The 12,500-nt window shown below is 37.6% G+C and overlaps 1 protein-coding gene across 2 annotated transcripts in view; it reads left to right on the forward strand.

Annotated features, from left to right (window-relative positions):
- Nucleotides 1-12,500, forward strand: part of LOC138043048 (coiled-coil domain-containing protein 149-like) — a 21,973-nt gene that overhangs the window by 949 nt on the left and 8,524 nt on the right. The window contains exons 2-6 of one of the 2 annotated variants that reach the window (XM_068889158.1): nt 2,245-2,361; nt 3,974-4,063; nt 6,011-6,082; nt 10,527-10,748; nt 11,856-11,918. In XM_068889158.1, the coding sequence (XP_068745259.1) occupies nt 2,245-2,361; nt 3,974-4,063; nt 6,011-6,082; nt 10,527-10,748; nt 11,856-11,918 (564 nt within the window). Of the gene's footprint in view, nt 1-2,244; nt 2,362-3,973; nt 4,082-6,010; nt 6,083-10,526; nt 10,749-11,855; nt 11,919-12,500 lie in introns of both variants that reach the window. The other variant, XM_068889157.1, reaches the window with a different exon arrangement.

A 12,500-nucleotide genomic window follows, 5' to 3' on the forward strand; every position in this document is an offset into this window, starting at 1 on the left:
TTCGAACATGTCACTGGCCGAGTTTGAGGCGGATTGAAGGATTTTGGCTAAATTCCTCGCTCGATTTCTTGGTTTACTTGGCTGATCAACTGGTTAGCATTTCCTGCATTTGTACCTTCACTCTCTTTTAGAGATAGGTCTTCAGTTGAGGATTTGTTGCGAAATAGAGGACAGAATGGAACCAAATGACCAAAGAATGATCACAAAGAGTTTACAGACAAGTAAGTGCAACATTTAGTGCTTTTTTTTTTTTTATTAAGCCTTCTGATTTGTATAGACTAATTAACTCGCCATACAAGCTTTCTAAATTCAGCAACACAACACAGAGTTTGTGCCAATTGTGATATACCTAATACAAGTTACCTTTGGGATTGCAGAAGAAACAAAGTTCCCCCTAGCATACCTGGCTTTCAAACAAAGTAAAAAACAAATATGAAATAGAAAAATATATATGCGCTAGAGACAATAAAATGAGAGAGTTTTCCAGTAAATGGACAATAGCATAGCATCCTGTTTAAGTCAATCGTAATTTATGTAAAAAAGTTTTGAATGTATGTACTGTATAAGTCATTATTTTATAATTATAATTTAAGGATTTGTATGTATATGTATGTAGGTATGAATGTACGTATGTAGTAAATAATTTTAAAGTCTATTTATTGTAGGTGAAGCGTTTGTATCTAAATGTAGTAAAAAAATTTCAAAAAAAAACAAAAACAAAAAAAAGTTACCTACTCATTCAGTTTTTTAGAAGTGTTGAAATTTCTATAGGAAACTGCGTTAATTAGGAGGAGGGAAATAATCCATCCTCAGGAAAATAATTATTATTATTACACTCTTTCTATTTGATTGGCGGCCTGTCACTGTTTTGAAATTACAGAATGACCACAGTCCCATAATTTTTCAAATCAAAGAAAGAGCTGACCTGAACTCTGTTCTTTTGTGTTGAGGGCACTCGTATCCAATAAATTATTACCAATAATAATTGTTGATTAAGAATGCAACTTCACCCTTTCTCAATCTCCATTAAAGAGCATCTCAGAAATGCTTCAAATGCACAGCTGAGTCTTTGGTAGGCTTCCTATATGTCAGCCTGCCTTTTTTTCTCCTTCTTCTTTGTGGGTCCTATGCTTCAAAGAAAGGTATCAGATGAAGTTCAATACATGTACATTTACATTCCTTCTTGTTGAGACTGGCTTCACACCCAAGAACAACACAGGCATCAGGCATGATTTGCCAAGAAGAGTGTAGGCCTTCACGTAGCATATAAAGGAAATGCTGGAATGACATCGCAAATCATGGTCATCCATGATCCAGTTTGATAATGAGAGAAATTTGTCCCAATTCCAAAGAGTTAAACAAGTCTTACTAATGAAAAGCATCAGAGACTTTACTCAGAGATTGTCGGCTACTTTTTCCTTAAACTTAAGTAATTAAAGACAGATTCTTTCAAACCTACAGTGTAAGATTAAAATTCAAACCAGCCACCAAATTCAAATTTTATTGAAAACCAATTTAACCCATTCACTCCTGAGATTGAGCCAGAAATTTTTTCTGGCCAACTTGGGGAGTCCTAGTGTGCCTGTCAGGGGACAATGGGTTAAAATGGGTGCTTAAAGGATGCCAGTCATTGAAATCCCATGACCAACTGGCTGTCATTTAGACTATTCTTTATTGATCCAAAGCTTCTTGTAATTGCATAATCAGTCACACGGAATATATACATGTACATGTACAGGTTCTTTAATGATACATGTATGTTTTTAAATCTTTAAAGTGCCACTTAGGATGAAAATCGCCTCTTTTCTACCGAAACCATTTTAAGACATAAATAAGTAGCCTGCATGAGAAGAAAAATGCTCTTTACTATTAATTTTTCAAATATCTCTTTTTGTTCCAGAGGTGGGCGAGATTTTTAAATACGCAAATTAGCCAAGTGATGATGTCATACACTCAACCAAATTTTGATTAAATATGATGAAAAAGGATATGTCAGCCAATTTGCAAATTAACCCATTGACTCCCGGGGGTTCCCCATGAATGAGTAAAATTGTCTGGCGTTAGACAGAGTAAAATACCACGTATGGCCAGTTTAGGTCGGTTTAGGGGTCAAAGGTGTTACGTGACTAATATAATTATTCTAAATGATAATTGTATATAATTATATTTCATAATAATTATCAGTAAGGGTCAAACTCTGTAGGTTGCAATACATAATGTTGACTGTTTTCTTTGATTTCTTAGTACAACATTTGTAAAAAGAAATTAAACAGTAAACGAGAGGCCCTTAAGATTCTCACCAGTGACTTGGAACTATGCCAGAGAGAAAGGGATATTTACAAAAACAAAATAAAACAGCTGGTAAGTTAACTGTAAGTTTTAAAGGTTTCTCTTTGTAACTGGCATTTTCAATCATTTCAGTTTCAAAATTTCTGAGACTGCCATGAGTGAGGGCCTTCTTGGTTTGGAACCAGTAATTAATTGGTTGTTATTCTCCTTTACATGTACATGTACTTAAATGGTTAACCAGTGATGTCACTGGTATGTACCAGTAACTGATTTGCCTTTAATCTGATGTGTTGAGTACCTGCTCGTCAGGAAATTTAGCCAAATTCAGCAACTGGAAACTGGCAACCAAATCAAGTGAAACATAAAAATAACAACTTGAAACACTGGAGGGTGAACAAAGTGGATTAAGCTGGGGTTTTTAACTCTTTGGCTTACAGATGTAACAGTTTTTCAGAATTAATTTTGTCTGTGTTGATTGTACCTTAAATAATGCATGCTCGACAGACATCCTTTTCTCACAAAGCTTTCATTTTGTTTTCTTTAAAAGTAAGTTTTGGGTTAACGTTACATGTAAGTTGCACAGCAAATACAGCTGTACCAGTACTCCAAGTTAGTGGTTGTCTGGTTGTCCAAGATGACCAGGAGGTTTGCCATGTAACCAATTTTTGTTAAAATAAAAAGCCTGGTTGCTGGAGGAAAAAATAATGAAGAACCCAGCCAAAAATAGCTGGACCTGACTTTCTTGTCGGTCTTTTATTGTCATTGTCCCTAGTTGCTCCCAGTTGATGAGTAAAATCGTCTGGGGTTAGTCTTGCTAAATTTGACAGGTGAGCATTGTCCCGTGTTTTGAATCCTTGGATTGCACCTGATGTCACGGCGGCCATGTTGGTGTACTGAACAGTAGCGAAAAAGTCTTTCGGGAATTTGACTCTAACATGGCTGTCTAATCACGAGTGCAAGCCAAGAATATCTAGCTTTTGCAAAACCTTGTCAGATAGGAAAATGTAAGAGACATTTAAGGGCCGTTTATACCGATTAGTAGGGGTGAGGAATAATTATTGGTAAAATCACACAAAATACATGTAAACTCCATTGCTGTGACACACCCCCTTTTAATTTGCTTTATACTGTAGCTCAACTGGTAAAGGGCTGGTGCCTGCAAATGAGGAAATTTTTTTGTGGAAACATTGTTTCCCAATATGTTTCCTCGGTGTGCAAATGAGGAAACAATTGCTGAGGAAGCTAAATACATGTATTTCTGAACAAATGGAGAAACATTTTTGCTTTCACATTACAACATTTCCTTCTGCATCATTGTTGCCTCATTTGCAGGCACCTTAAAGCAGAAATCATTCACATGTATTTACAGCAGTGATATTAGGTGACATGGTAATTGGTCTATTTACATGTACAGTTTATATTTACTTAGGTGAGTGGTTAAGTTTTAAGTTGAGCACAAGGGGTAAGGGTCAAAAATTATAATATTATTAACTCATGTGTTGGAGCTGAAAGGAATGTACACTGATTTTATGCAAACAGCTACATGTGCATGTATTCTTTTATGTATGATTTCATGGGGACTACAACAAATGCAACCAACAAGCACTGAATTTGCATCCTACGTGTACAATGTAATATGCTGATGTGTCCTTAATAAGTTATGCATCATTTTTCTTTATGACAGCTGAAGGAGGTTGATGATTTCAAGAGGAAACAGGAGGAACAAGAAATTAAGCAAGCTCAAAAATCTAGTTCATTTTCACCTGCAAAAAAAGTAAGGTCACTAAATACTGTAAGTTTCAAGCTTTTGAAACCTGAGACATCAGAACTTACATGTACAGTATAAGGTATCTTTATTAAGATGTATATGTACAGGGCAATCACCAATCAAGCCTCTGCTTCCCTCAGATTTTAAGATTATTAACTGTCGATTTTCACATTTATTTGCGCAATACTATTTATGTGACATCATAATTGACAATTTTGTTATCCCAATTTTGTTAACAATTAAGAAGGTGGCCATGTTTGTTTCACAAAATTATCATTCTGACTAGTGATATTGAAATTTAGTTTTAAGCGTTTTAACCTCTGAACTGGCCTTAAATAATCTCTGAACTGGCCCCCACTAGTGAGTTCAATCAATTGTCTAGCATTGGACTGAGTAAAATCTATACTTTTGGCCACCCCTTAAGCCCCGACTACATGTTCAAACATTGCTATAAAACATTTTTTGGATCAACAATGTTAGAATGTGTAGCATGGGCACCGCGGAAATACGTTTTTTTTTGTGACGTTACAGTAACTGGTCAGTAGTCATTACCATCAGGCTGTTGAGTTCTGAACTGTGTTGTTAGAGTTCGATAAAAGATCTGTATTTTGCATGATAGTAAGGTGAGAAATATTATTGATACTTTTAGCTTTTTGTGACTTTCAAATTGATTTCCTGAAACGGGTTTTTAATACTTAAACCATGTCCGTAACGAATATAGCGGTACATTGGAGTCATTTTGAGTGGAGTAGTGTGCAGTTTGCTGACTCGAGCTGACAAAGCTTCAATCTCCCTCTCCCTCAAGATGGGTATCCAGGCAAGCAGAGAATTGGTTATATATGAAGCTTTTCGTGATGAGTTTTGAGACTGGTTGGATTCAAAGTGTAACATGCATGAAGGGACAGAGGTACATTGTAAGTCGTATAATTTTCACACTTTGTGTTGACGTGTCGCTTGTTCAGCTCGCATTGTTCACTTATTTATTTGTTTATTACAGATTCACTCCATTAAATTACAAACAGATACATGTAATTACTTAATTGATTAATTAATTTCTACAGCCACAGAAAAGCCGCCTGATCTTTGACTTGAGCACAAAACAAAATTTAGTTGCCTCGGACTCGCCACTTGCGAGTATTAACCTTCACGAAAATGATAATTTCCCATCAAGTGCAACTTCAGTTTGGTTCTGGCAAAATATATATTATGAAATGAGAACTCTCCAAAAGGTAAGCCGAGTTTCAAAGCTAAGTTTACAGTATTCACTCTAAGTTTTAACTTTTTTTTGCTGTCGACAAGACTCATGGCAAAAACCATTTTAAAAGTTGCCGGCATTTTGTGTTTTCGTTAAGGTGTGTCCTTGACCAAAAAATTCTGCAGCTGGCCCCCAAAAACGTATTTCCACGGTGCCTGACTAGCATGCATGTTTGATAACGTTTGTTCAACGTTTTTTGTTGGAAGAATGTTTGGATTTCAATCAAAAACATTTTCTCCAACATACCGCAAAGGGTGGAGGGAGGAGCTGCCCTTTCAACAAAAAGACCAATCAGAGTGAAGGGCCCAGTCTCCAATCCAACAACCATGAGCAATCCAAAATGGCAGATGTTGAAATAGTGCCTAAAGTGGCGTGTTTCCAACCATGTTATATGCGTATCCAACATTGTTAGAAGCATCCTTATAACAATGTTGAGATGTGTTCTTCTAACAATGTTACAACAATGTACATGTAGCCGGGGCTTTACGAGGGAAAGGCTTAAAGGGGACATGAACCTCAACCGACCCCCATTGCTGAGTGAAATCAATTTTGGCGTTAGACAAAGTAAAATCTTCAAGTGTCACTCTTACAGCTGTAGGAGTAAAGGAGTTTTAATTGAGCAACATACCGTAGCTATTAATTAATATCTTGTGCAGAAGCACTAATGACACTGATGAAATCACTTTCCTATTGTTAAGAGGGGGTCGTTGTTCTCTGGTAACAGTGTATGGGAACAAGAACTTCAGAATGTCAGAGAAAGAAAACAGAAGGTATGGTAATCATTGCATGTTTCAATGAAGTTTTATTACATGTGCTGTACTAAAAATGTACACAGAGGAGTTGATGAAAGGTCCTTCAAAACTTAAGGTTGCATCTTCTGCGACTCTTCAAATTCAGGGTTCACACAGTTTTTTCTCCACAGGATACTGCTTAATTAATTTGCCTTTACTCCTAAATGACATACGGTGTACCATAGCTTTGGACCTTTTTTTTCAAGAATACCTTTTTTCATGGTTTTTTTTTTGTGCCTTGTGCATGTAATTCACCACCTACAGTATTTTTGTTTACTCATTAGCCAAGTTATGAGCCACTTTTTGCGCAAACTGTGGTCACTATTTAATAATTAATTACACTGTAACCAAAATACTGACAGAAGTCAAAACACCATACAACGACTTAGTCACACATTCAATTCATTAATCATGTCAATCATGTTATTCTCTTGTACATGTATGTAACAGCAGTTTGGGGTATACACTGCTTGCAGTCCCTTCTGAGTTAGTCAAACCGCCCACTTTGGTTACATAAGCGAGCCGAGGGGAGAATGGTGATAGAGTCCTTCAACAAATTCCTCTTCTTCTTGAAGGTGACTACCCATACACGTAGATAATCATTTGACCGAATCTAATCTTCGGTGATGCTGCGACGAGGAATTATTTCCATGATCAATGGCATTTGCATAAATTTGGTTTCACCTGTATCTTTTAAGACGACAAATCTCTCATACAATCATTATGTAAATAATCATCTTGCCGAAACCAGTTGGTAGCACAGCCATAACATACTTGCCCGATAGGAAAGCTTTGGCCACAAGTTTCTGTTCTTGTTTGGGTTCAATGTGCTAGCGATTTGAAGGGATAAAGGATCGAAACCACAAAAGCCATAATTATCGTGCTTATCTTTTCCCTGGGAAAATCAAAGCAATCTGACAAGAAGTAATTATTAACTTGTCAAAAAATCTGACAGCGTTTTATTGTCAATGGACCAATCTGAATGCGTCAGTAACAGAAGATAGTGCAGTCCCTATATCTCGCTCCATCACCATTCTTCCCTTGGCTCACTTGCGTGACTAAAGCGGATGGTTCGACTAACTCAGAAGGGACTGCAAGCAGTCTTTTTGGAGCATTGTATCCCTTGTATGGCAACTTCCACACCAATCAAATATCCACATCATTCCAGAAAGTCTACAAATCTAAGGTTCATTGAAATAAATTGCGACAGTATCAGGAGCTCTGGACGTGCAGCTGTATTTGCTACTCATGTGGCATTACATAATCCTGATGTCATCTTTGGCTGTGACTTTGTGAGGATATTCCAACTCACTTGTCATTTCCATCTAACTACACAGTGTACTGTAAAGATCGTTTGCAGTGTGGAGGAGGTGGCGTATTGATTGCGATCAAGTCTGAAATTCCATCACATGCTTCACTCAAATACCCTGATGAAAGTGATGATAATTAATCAATTTGGGTCTCAGTATGGATGGCTAAAGTGAAAGAACTACACCTATGTGTATACTACAAACCTGCCAATGCTCCGTCATCTCGTCTTGACCATCTCTCAAATACCATTCTTAAGGTTTTTGACAAACAAAAATTCCCATCCTAACATTGTTACTGCTGGTGATTTCAACTGTGGTGATATATCCTGGAACACTGACCCTCAAATAATTCAACAGCACCTTTAATGAATTGTTTACTTGACCTTTTTAATATCAATGCTCGAACTCAACATGTGATCTAGCCTACTCAGCCGGCTTCTCTCAAAACCCTGGACCTGGTGCTCTCCTCTAAACCATCTCTAGTATCTCCACCCAACCAGGCACGAGTGACCACAGTATCGTGAAGTTCAATATAAATTGCAAACCCTGTAGAATTAAAGTGCCAACACATAAAATCTACATGTATGGCACAGCAGCTCTTCACCAAGGGATCAACAGCTTTGCTAAGGACTTTTTGCATTATGTTCAATGAGATCAGTGGAAGATAACTGACTGTTCTTCCAAAATAACCTTTCATCAGTTGTTGAAAATAATGTACCTTCAAAAATGTTTAAATCTAACGTATCCTTTCCTTGGGTGTCACGTGCTATCAAGCGTCAAATGAGCAAGAGGGACCGCCTTCTCTCCAAATCTAAACATGGTAACCACAAACACTCAACTGTTTGGACCATGCAGTTACCAAAAACAAAGAAACTGAGTTGCTAAATCCCTCAAGGAAGCGCATAACAGCTACCTGAATAATGATATTGGTGATAGCCTACAATCTAATCCTTAAAAATTTGGAGTTACGTTAATTGTTCAAGGTGTGAAAACTCTGGCATCCCTGCGTTACGTGTGGACAACTCAATCTTCGTTAATGATGCAGACAAGGCTAAAGCCCTTAACAAACAATTTGAGACTGTATTCACCGAAGATAATGGACAATTACATGTACCAGAGTCCTAACACCATCTTTCACATCACCTATCAATGACATTACTCAAATTTACTGAGCCTTGAATTCGCAAACAAGTTCAGAAGCTTAATCCATTTACATGTGAGTCTCCAGGACCTGATGGCCTGTCTCCAAGAATACTACATAAATTTTCATCTGTGATTTCTCCTATGTTAACGTTGAGAGCTACGATTCAAGCACGCTGCCGAAGGACTGAACAATCCTGAGAACTGTAGGCCAATTGCACTGGCTTGCGTCTGCTGAGGCTTCTAAACAACTTCAGTGAAGAAATCCTCATCCTTTCTAATCTCCATCATGGCTTCCGTGCTGGTTTCTCGTGAGTCCCATCTGGTCGTAACAATGCATGATTGGGCTACTGCTCTTAACTGTCATGGCCAAGTTGATGCGATCCTGTTAGACTTTTCTAAAGCCTTTGACAAAGTGTCTCACACTAAGCTCATAATATATAAACTCCAAAGCTATGGCATTCATGGTAAGACCCATAGTTGGATCGCAGGCTTCTTAACTAATAGATCGCAATTTGTATCAGTGAACGGCTGTCATTCTTTCAGTATCCAATTCACCTCAGGGGACCCTCAATGCTCGGTCCAGCATTGTCTACCGTGTTGTCTACCATGCAATAAACAGCTACTGCCATCACCACATCTTGCAGAATGATCTATCTAAATTTGTTCAACTGGGCCAAGGATTGGCAAATGGACTTTAATGTAACAAAATGCCACCTGTTATCCATCACAAATAAATGGAAACCATCTGAATTCTCTTTCTCCATCAACAGTCAAGTTCTCAATAAAGTCCCTGTAGTGAACAAAATTGCCTTGGTGTGGGTTGCTGCTCTAAGTCTCGCTGGGGACCACATACTTCCAAAATATCACACAAGGTCAATAAAATGCTGAGCCTGATTAGAAGAACTCTAGAACCATGCAGCCAGGAAGTTGAAGAAAGAGCATACTTACATGTAACCCTTGTGCGACCAACCAAAGAGTATGCTGCTCCAGTTTTGAACCCATCTACTGACACTGATGTCTACCGAAGTGTAAAGGTCCAAATTAATGCTGCCACATTTGTCACCAACAATTAAAACCCGTACTCAAGTACATCTGAGCTACATGTACATGTAGTCAAAAATCTAAATCGGGACACTCTTGAACAGATACGCTTGGCTAGCCAAGCTAATTAATTCTCCTTTTCTTGATATAGTTAAGCGTTCGTAAAGGCCTTCTAGATATAACTCCTGTCCTTACAGTCAGCCACAAGCTAAAGACTTTGATTCCTCATTTTAATTATTCATTTTTCCCTCGGGCTATTAGGATTTGGAACCAGTTACCTGAAAATGTAACCTCATCCACCAATGTGCCATTATTTAGGTCTGCCGCTCAGTCTGCAATAAGATCCTTCGTAGGCTGTAGGACCCCCCCCCCCCATTTTTATTTCATTTACCGGTATTTATATATTTATTTATTTACTATTAATATTATTACTTGTTATCAGTACTAATTAATATTTCATTCAATAATTAACAATTATTTATTTATTTATTATTACCTGCATTTATTATTTATTACCTATACCGGTACTTGGTAATTTAATTATTCATTATTTGAGTTCCACCTCTTGTATTAGTGAAAGCTACTCTTAAGAGGAAATAAATAAAATTGAAGACTTGAAGATTTCATGAACTAGAACCTACGGTAAATCTAAAATAAACTACAAATTATCAAGAGCAAACTCTAAACATTTGAAATAATCAGTCTTTTTAACACATTGACTTCAACCGGGCCTATCCTGAGATGCCTGAGGAGGCAGTGGGTTAAATAGATGTATACAAAGGCTATTTTTAGTTTTATATGTATTTTAACTTCTTATCTTGTTTACCTTTATAAATTAGCCATGTTTGAATCTTCTTTAAAAAGACCTACTGTCATTATTATTTGCATGTTTCTGTTGAAATTGACTTCTTCTTTTCTTGCATTTGCAGACTCTATCACAGCTGTTGTGTGAATCACGTGGTGAAAACAAAGCCCTGAAAAAAGACTTGGCTGAATTACATCAACTGTACCATGATTCTCAAGAGGACATTCAACTTTTGCGTGATGTAATAGCGAAGCAAAAGAACTGCAAGAACAGCATAAGAGCTGGTGATGATGGCTTAGACCCACGTCAAGATCTTGTATCTCAACTGGAAAAAAGCCAAGAAAAGGCATGAACTTAGCTAGTTTTATTTCAAGTAATTACAGCACTGTCCATTGGGGAACAAATTCTTATGTGAAATTTCAGAGAAATGTAACTATGCATATGGGATGACAGGTTTTGGTGAGGACTATTGCAGAGTACTTGTACTCTTTTTTGTGTGTTTTGACAAGCTCATAAATACTGCAAAACTCATCAAAATACCCTGCAATATTACAGTCCTGGATTACAGTGTACACACCAAATATCAATACCTGTATAATTATATAGGTATTAACCCTTTCACCCCCGTGGGGTTCCCCATTGACGAGTAAAATTGTCTGGCGTTAGACAGAGTAAAATCTATAAGTGGCACTCTTGGGAGTGAAAGGGTTAATGGGGACATAGTTTTTGAGTGAATCTAGCTGTTGTTAACCCTTTCACCCCCGTGGGGTTCCCCATTGACGAGTAAAATTGTCTGGCGTTAGACAGAGTAAAATCTATAAGTGGCACTCTTGGGAGTGAAAGGGTTAATGGGGACATAGTTTTTGAGTGAATCTAGCTGTTGTTAACCCTTTCACCCCCGTGGGGTTCCCCATTGATGAGTAAAATCGTCTGGCGTTAGACAGAGTAAAATCTATAAGTGGCACTCTTAGGTTAATGGGGACATAGTTTTTGAGTGAATCTAGCTGTTGTTAACCCTTTCACCCCCGTGGGGTTCCCCATTGACGAGTAAAATCGTCTGGCGTTAGACAGAGTAAAATCTACAAGTTTCACTCTTGGGAGTGAAAGGGTTAATTTACCGCAAATTTTTCATGAATAATATCATTATGTACATTGTACCATATGTGCCCCAAGCTCACAACGCGATTTTGCAATGCATAACTATTATATAGTAAGAGAGTTTAATGGTGAAAAGAGTTAAAAATTAAGTTATGTTGAAAAATTGAACGTCTTTCTCTCTCAATAAACTTTCCCTACCTCAAATAATTATTGTTGTTCACTTTTGTTTTGTGTCGATTCATTAGCCATTTCACTCACTATATCAGCAATGCCTTGCAAAATCGCGTTGTGAGCTTGGACGCCTGTGATTGTACATACTATTAATGTCCTGTTCTATATTAATAACTACATGTAGATGATGAAGTTGGAAAGAGATAAAGTGGCTATAAGTGATGAGAAAGCAGAGGTGGCTACAGAGGTACCTGTACTGTGGTTCGTTTGTTTTTTTTTTTTAAGGGAAAGTACGGTCTGGAAAAAGTTTCTCTAAATTACAAAAACATTTCCCCAGGAATTCGAAAATAATTTCCGTTTTGTCCAGTTCCCTGTTAAAATATGACGAGAGCACTTTGAAGTTGCCTCTTTCGTGACTTGGAGAGCGCCATCTTGGATGTGACGTGTTATGACGTAGCAATAGTCAACAACCGTGTTCGACCTTACCAAGTTCTTCGTTCCCCGATCACTTTCTCAATGTTGTGTGACCTTTCTGCTTCGAGAATTTCAACTGTAAGATGAACTATGGTAAACGGTTTTGTGGTTCAATAGGTAGTCCGCCATGTAGGCCATAAGTGGGACGGAAACTCAAGTCACTTAATAGTTATTGATTTTCTAGTCAATCAAACTAAGCGGGAAAAATCAGCCAGAGCAAATGTAAACAAGACAAAAACCTTGAACATGCGACAATGAAATATTCACAAGCGTGCCTTTTTCACTTTCTTCCTTCAGCGACAGCAGTCTTCGATGCTTCAGCAAACGCATTTGTTTGCTTTCACACGAGGAAGCG

This window comes from Montipora capricornis, chromosome 3 (assembly GCF_036669925.1).
Source record: "Montipora capricornis isolate CH-2021 chromosome 3, ASM3666992v2, whole genome shotgun sequence".
NCBI lineage: Eukaryota > Metazoa > Cnidaria > Anthozoa > Scleractinia > Acroporidae > Montipora > Montipora capricornis.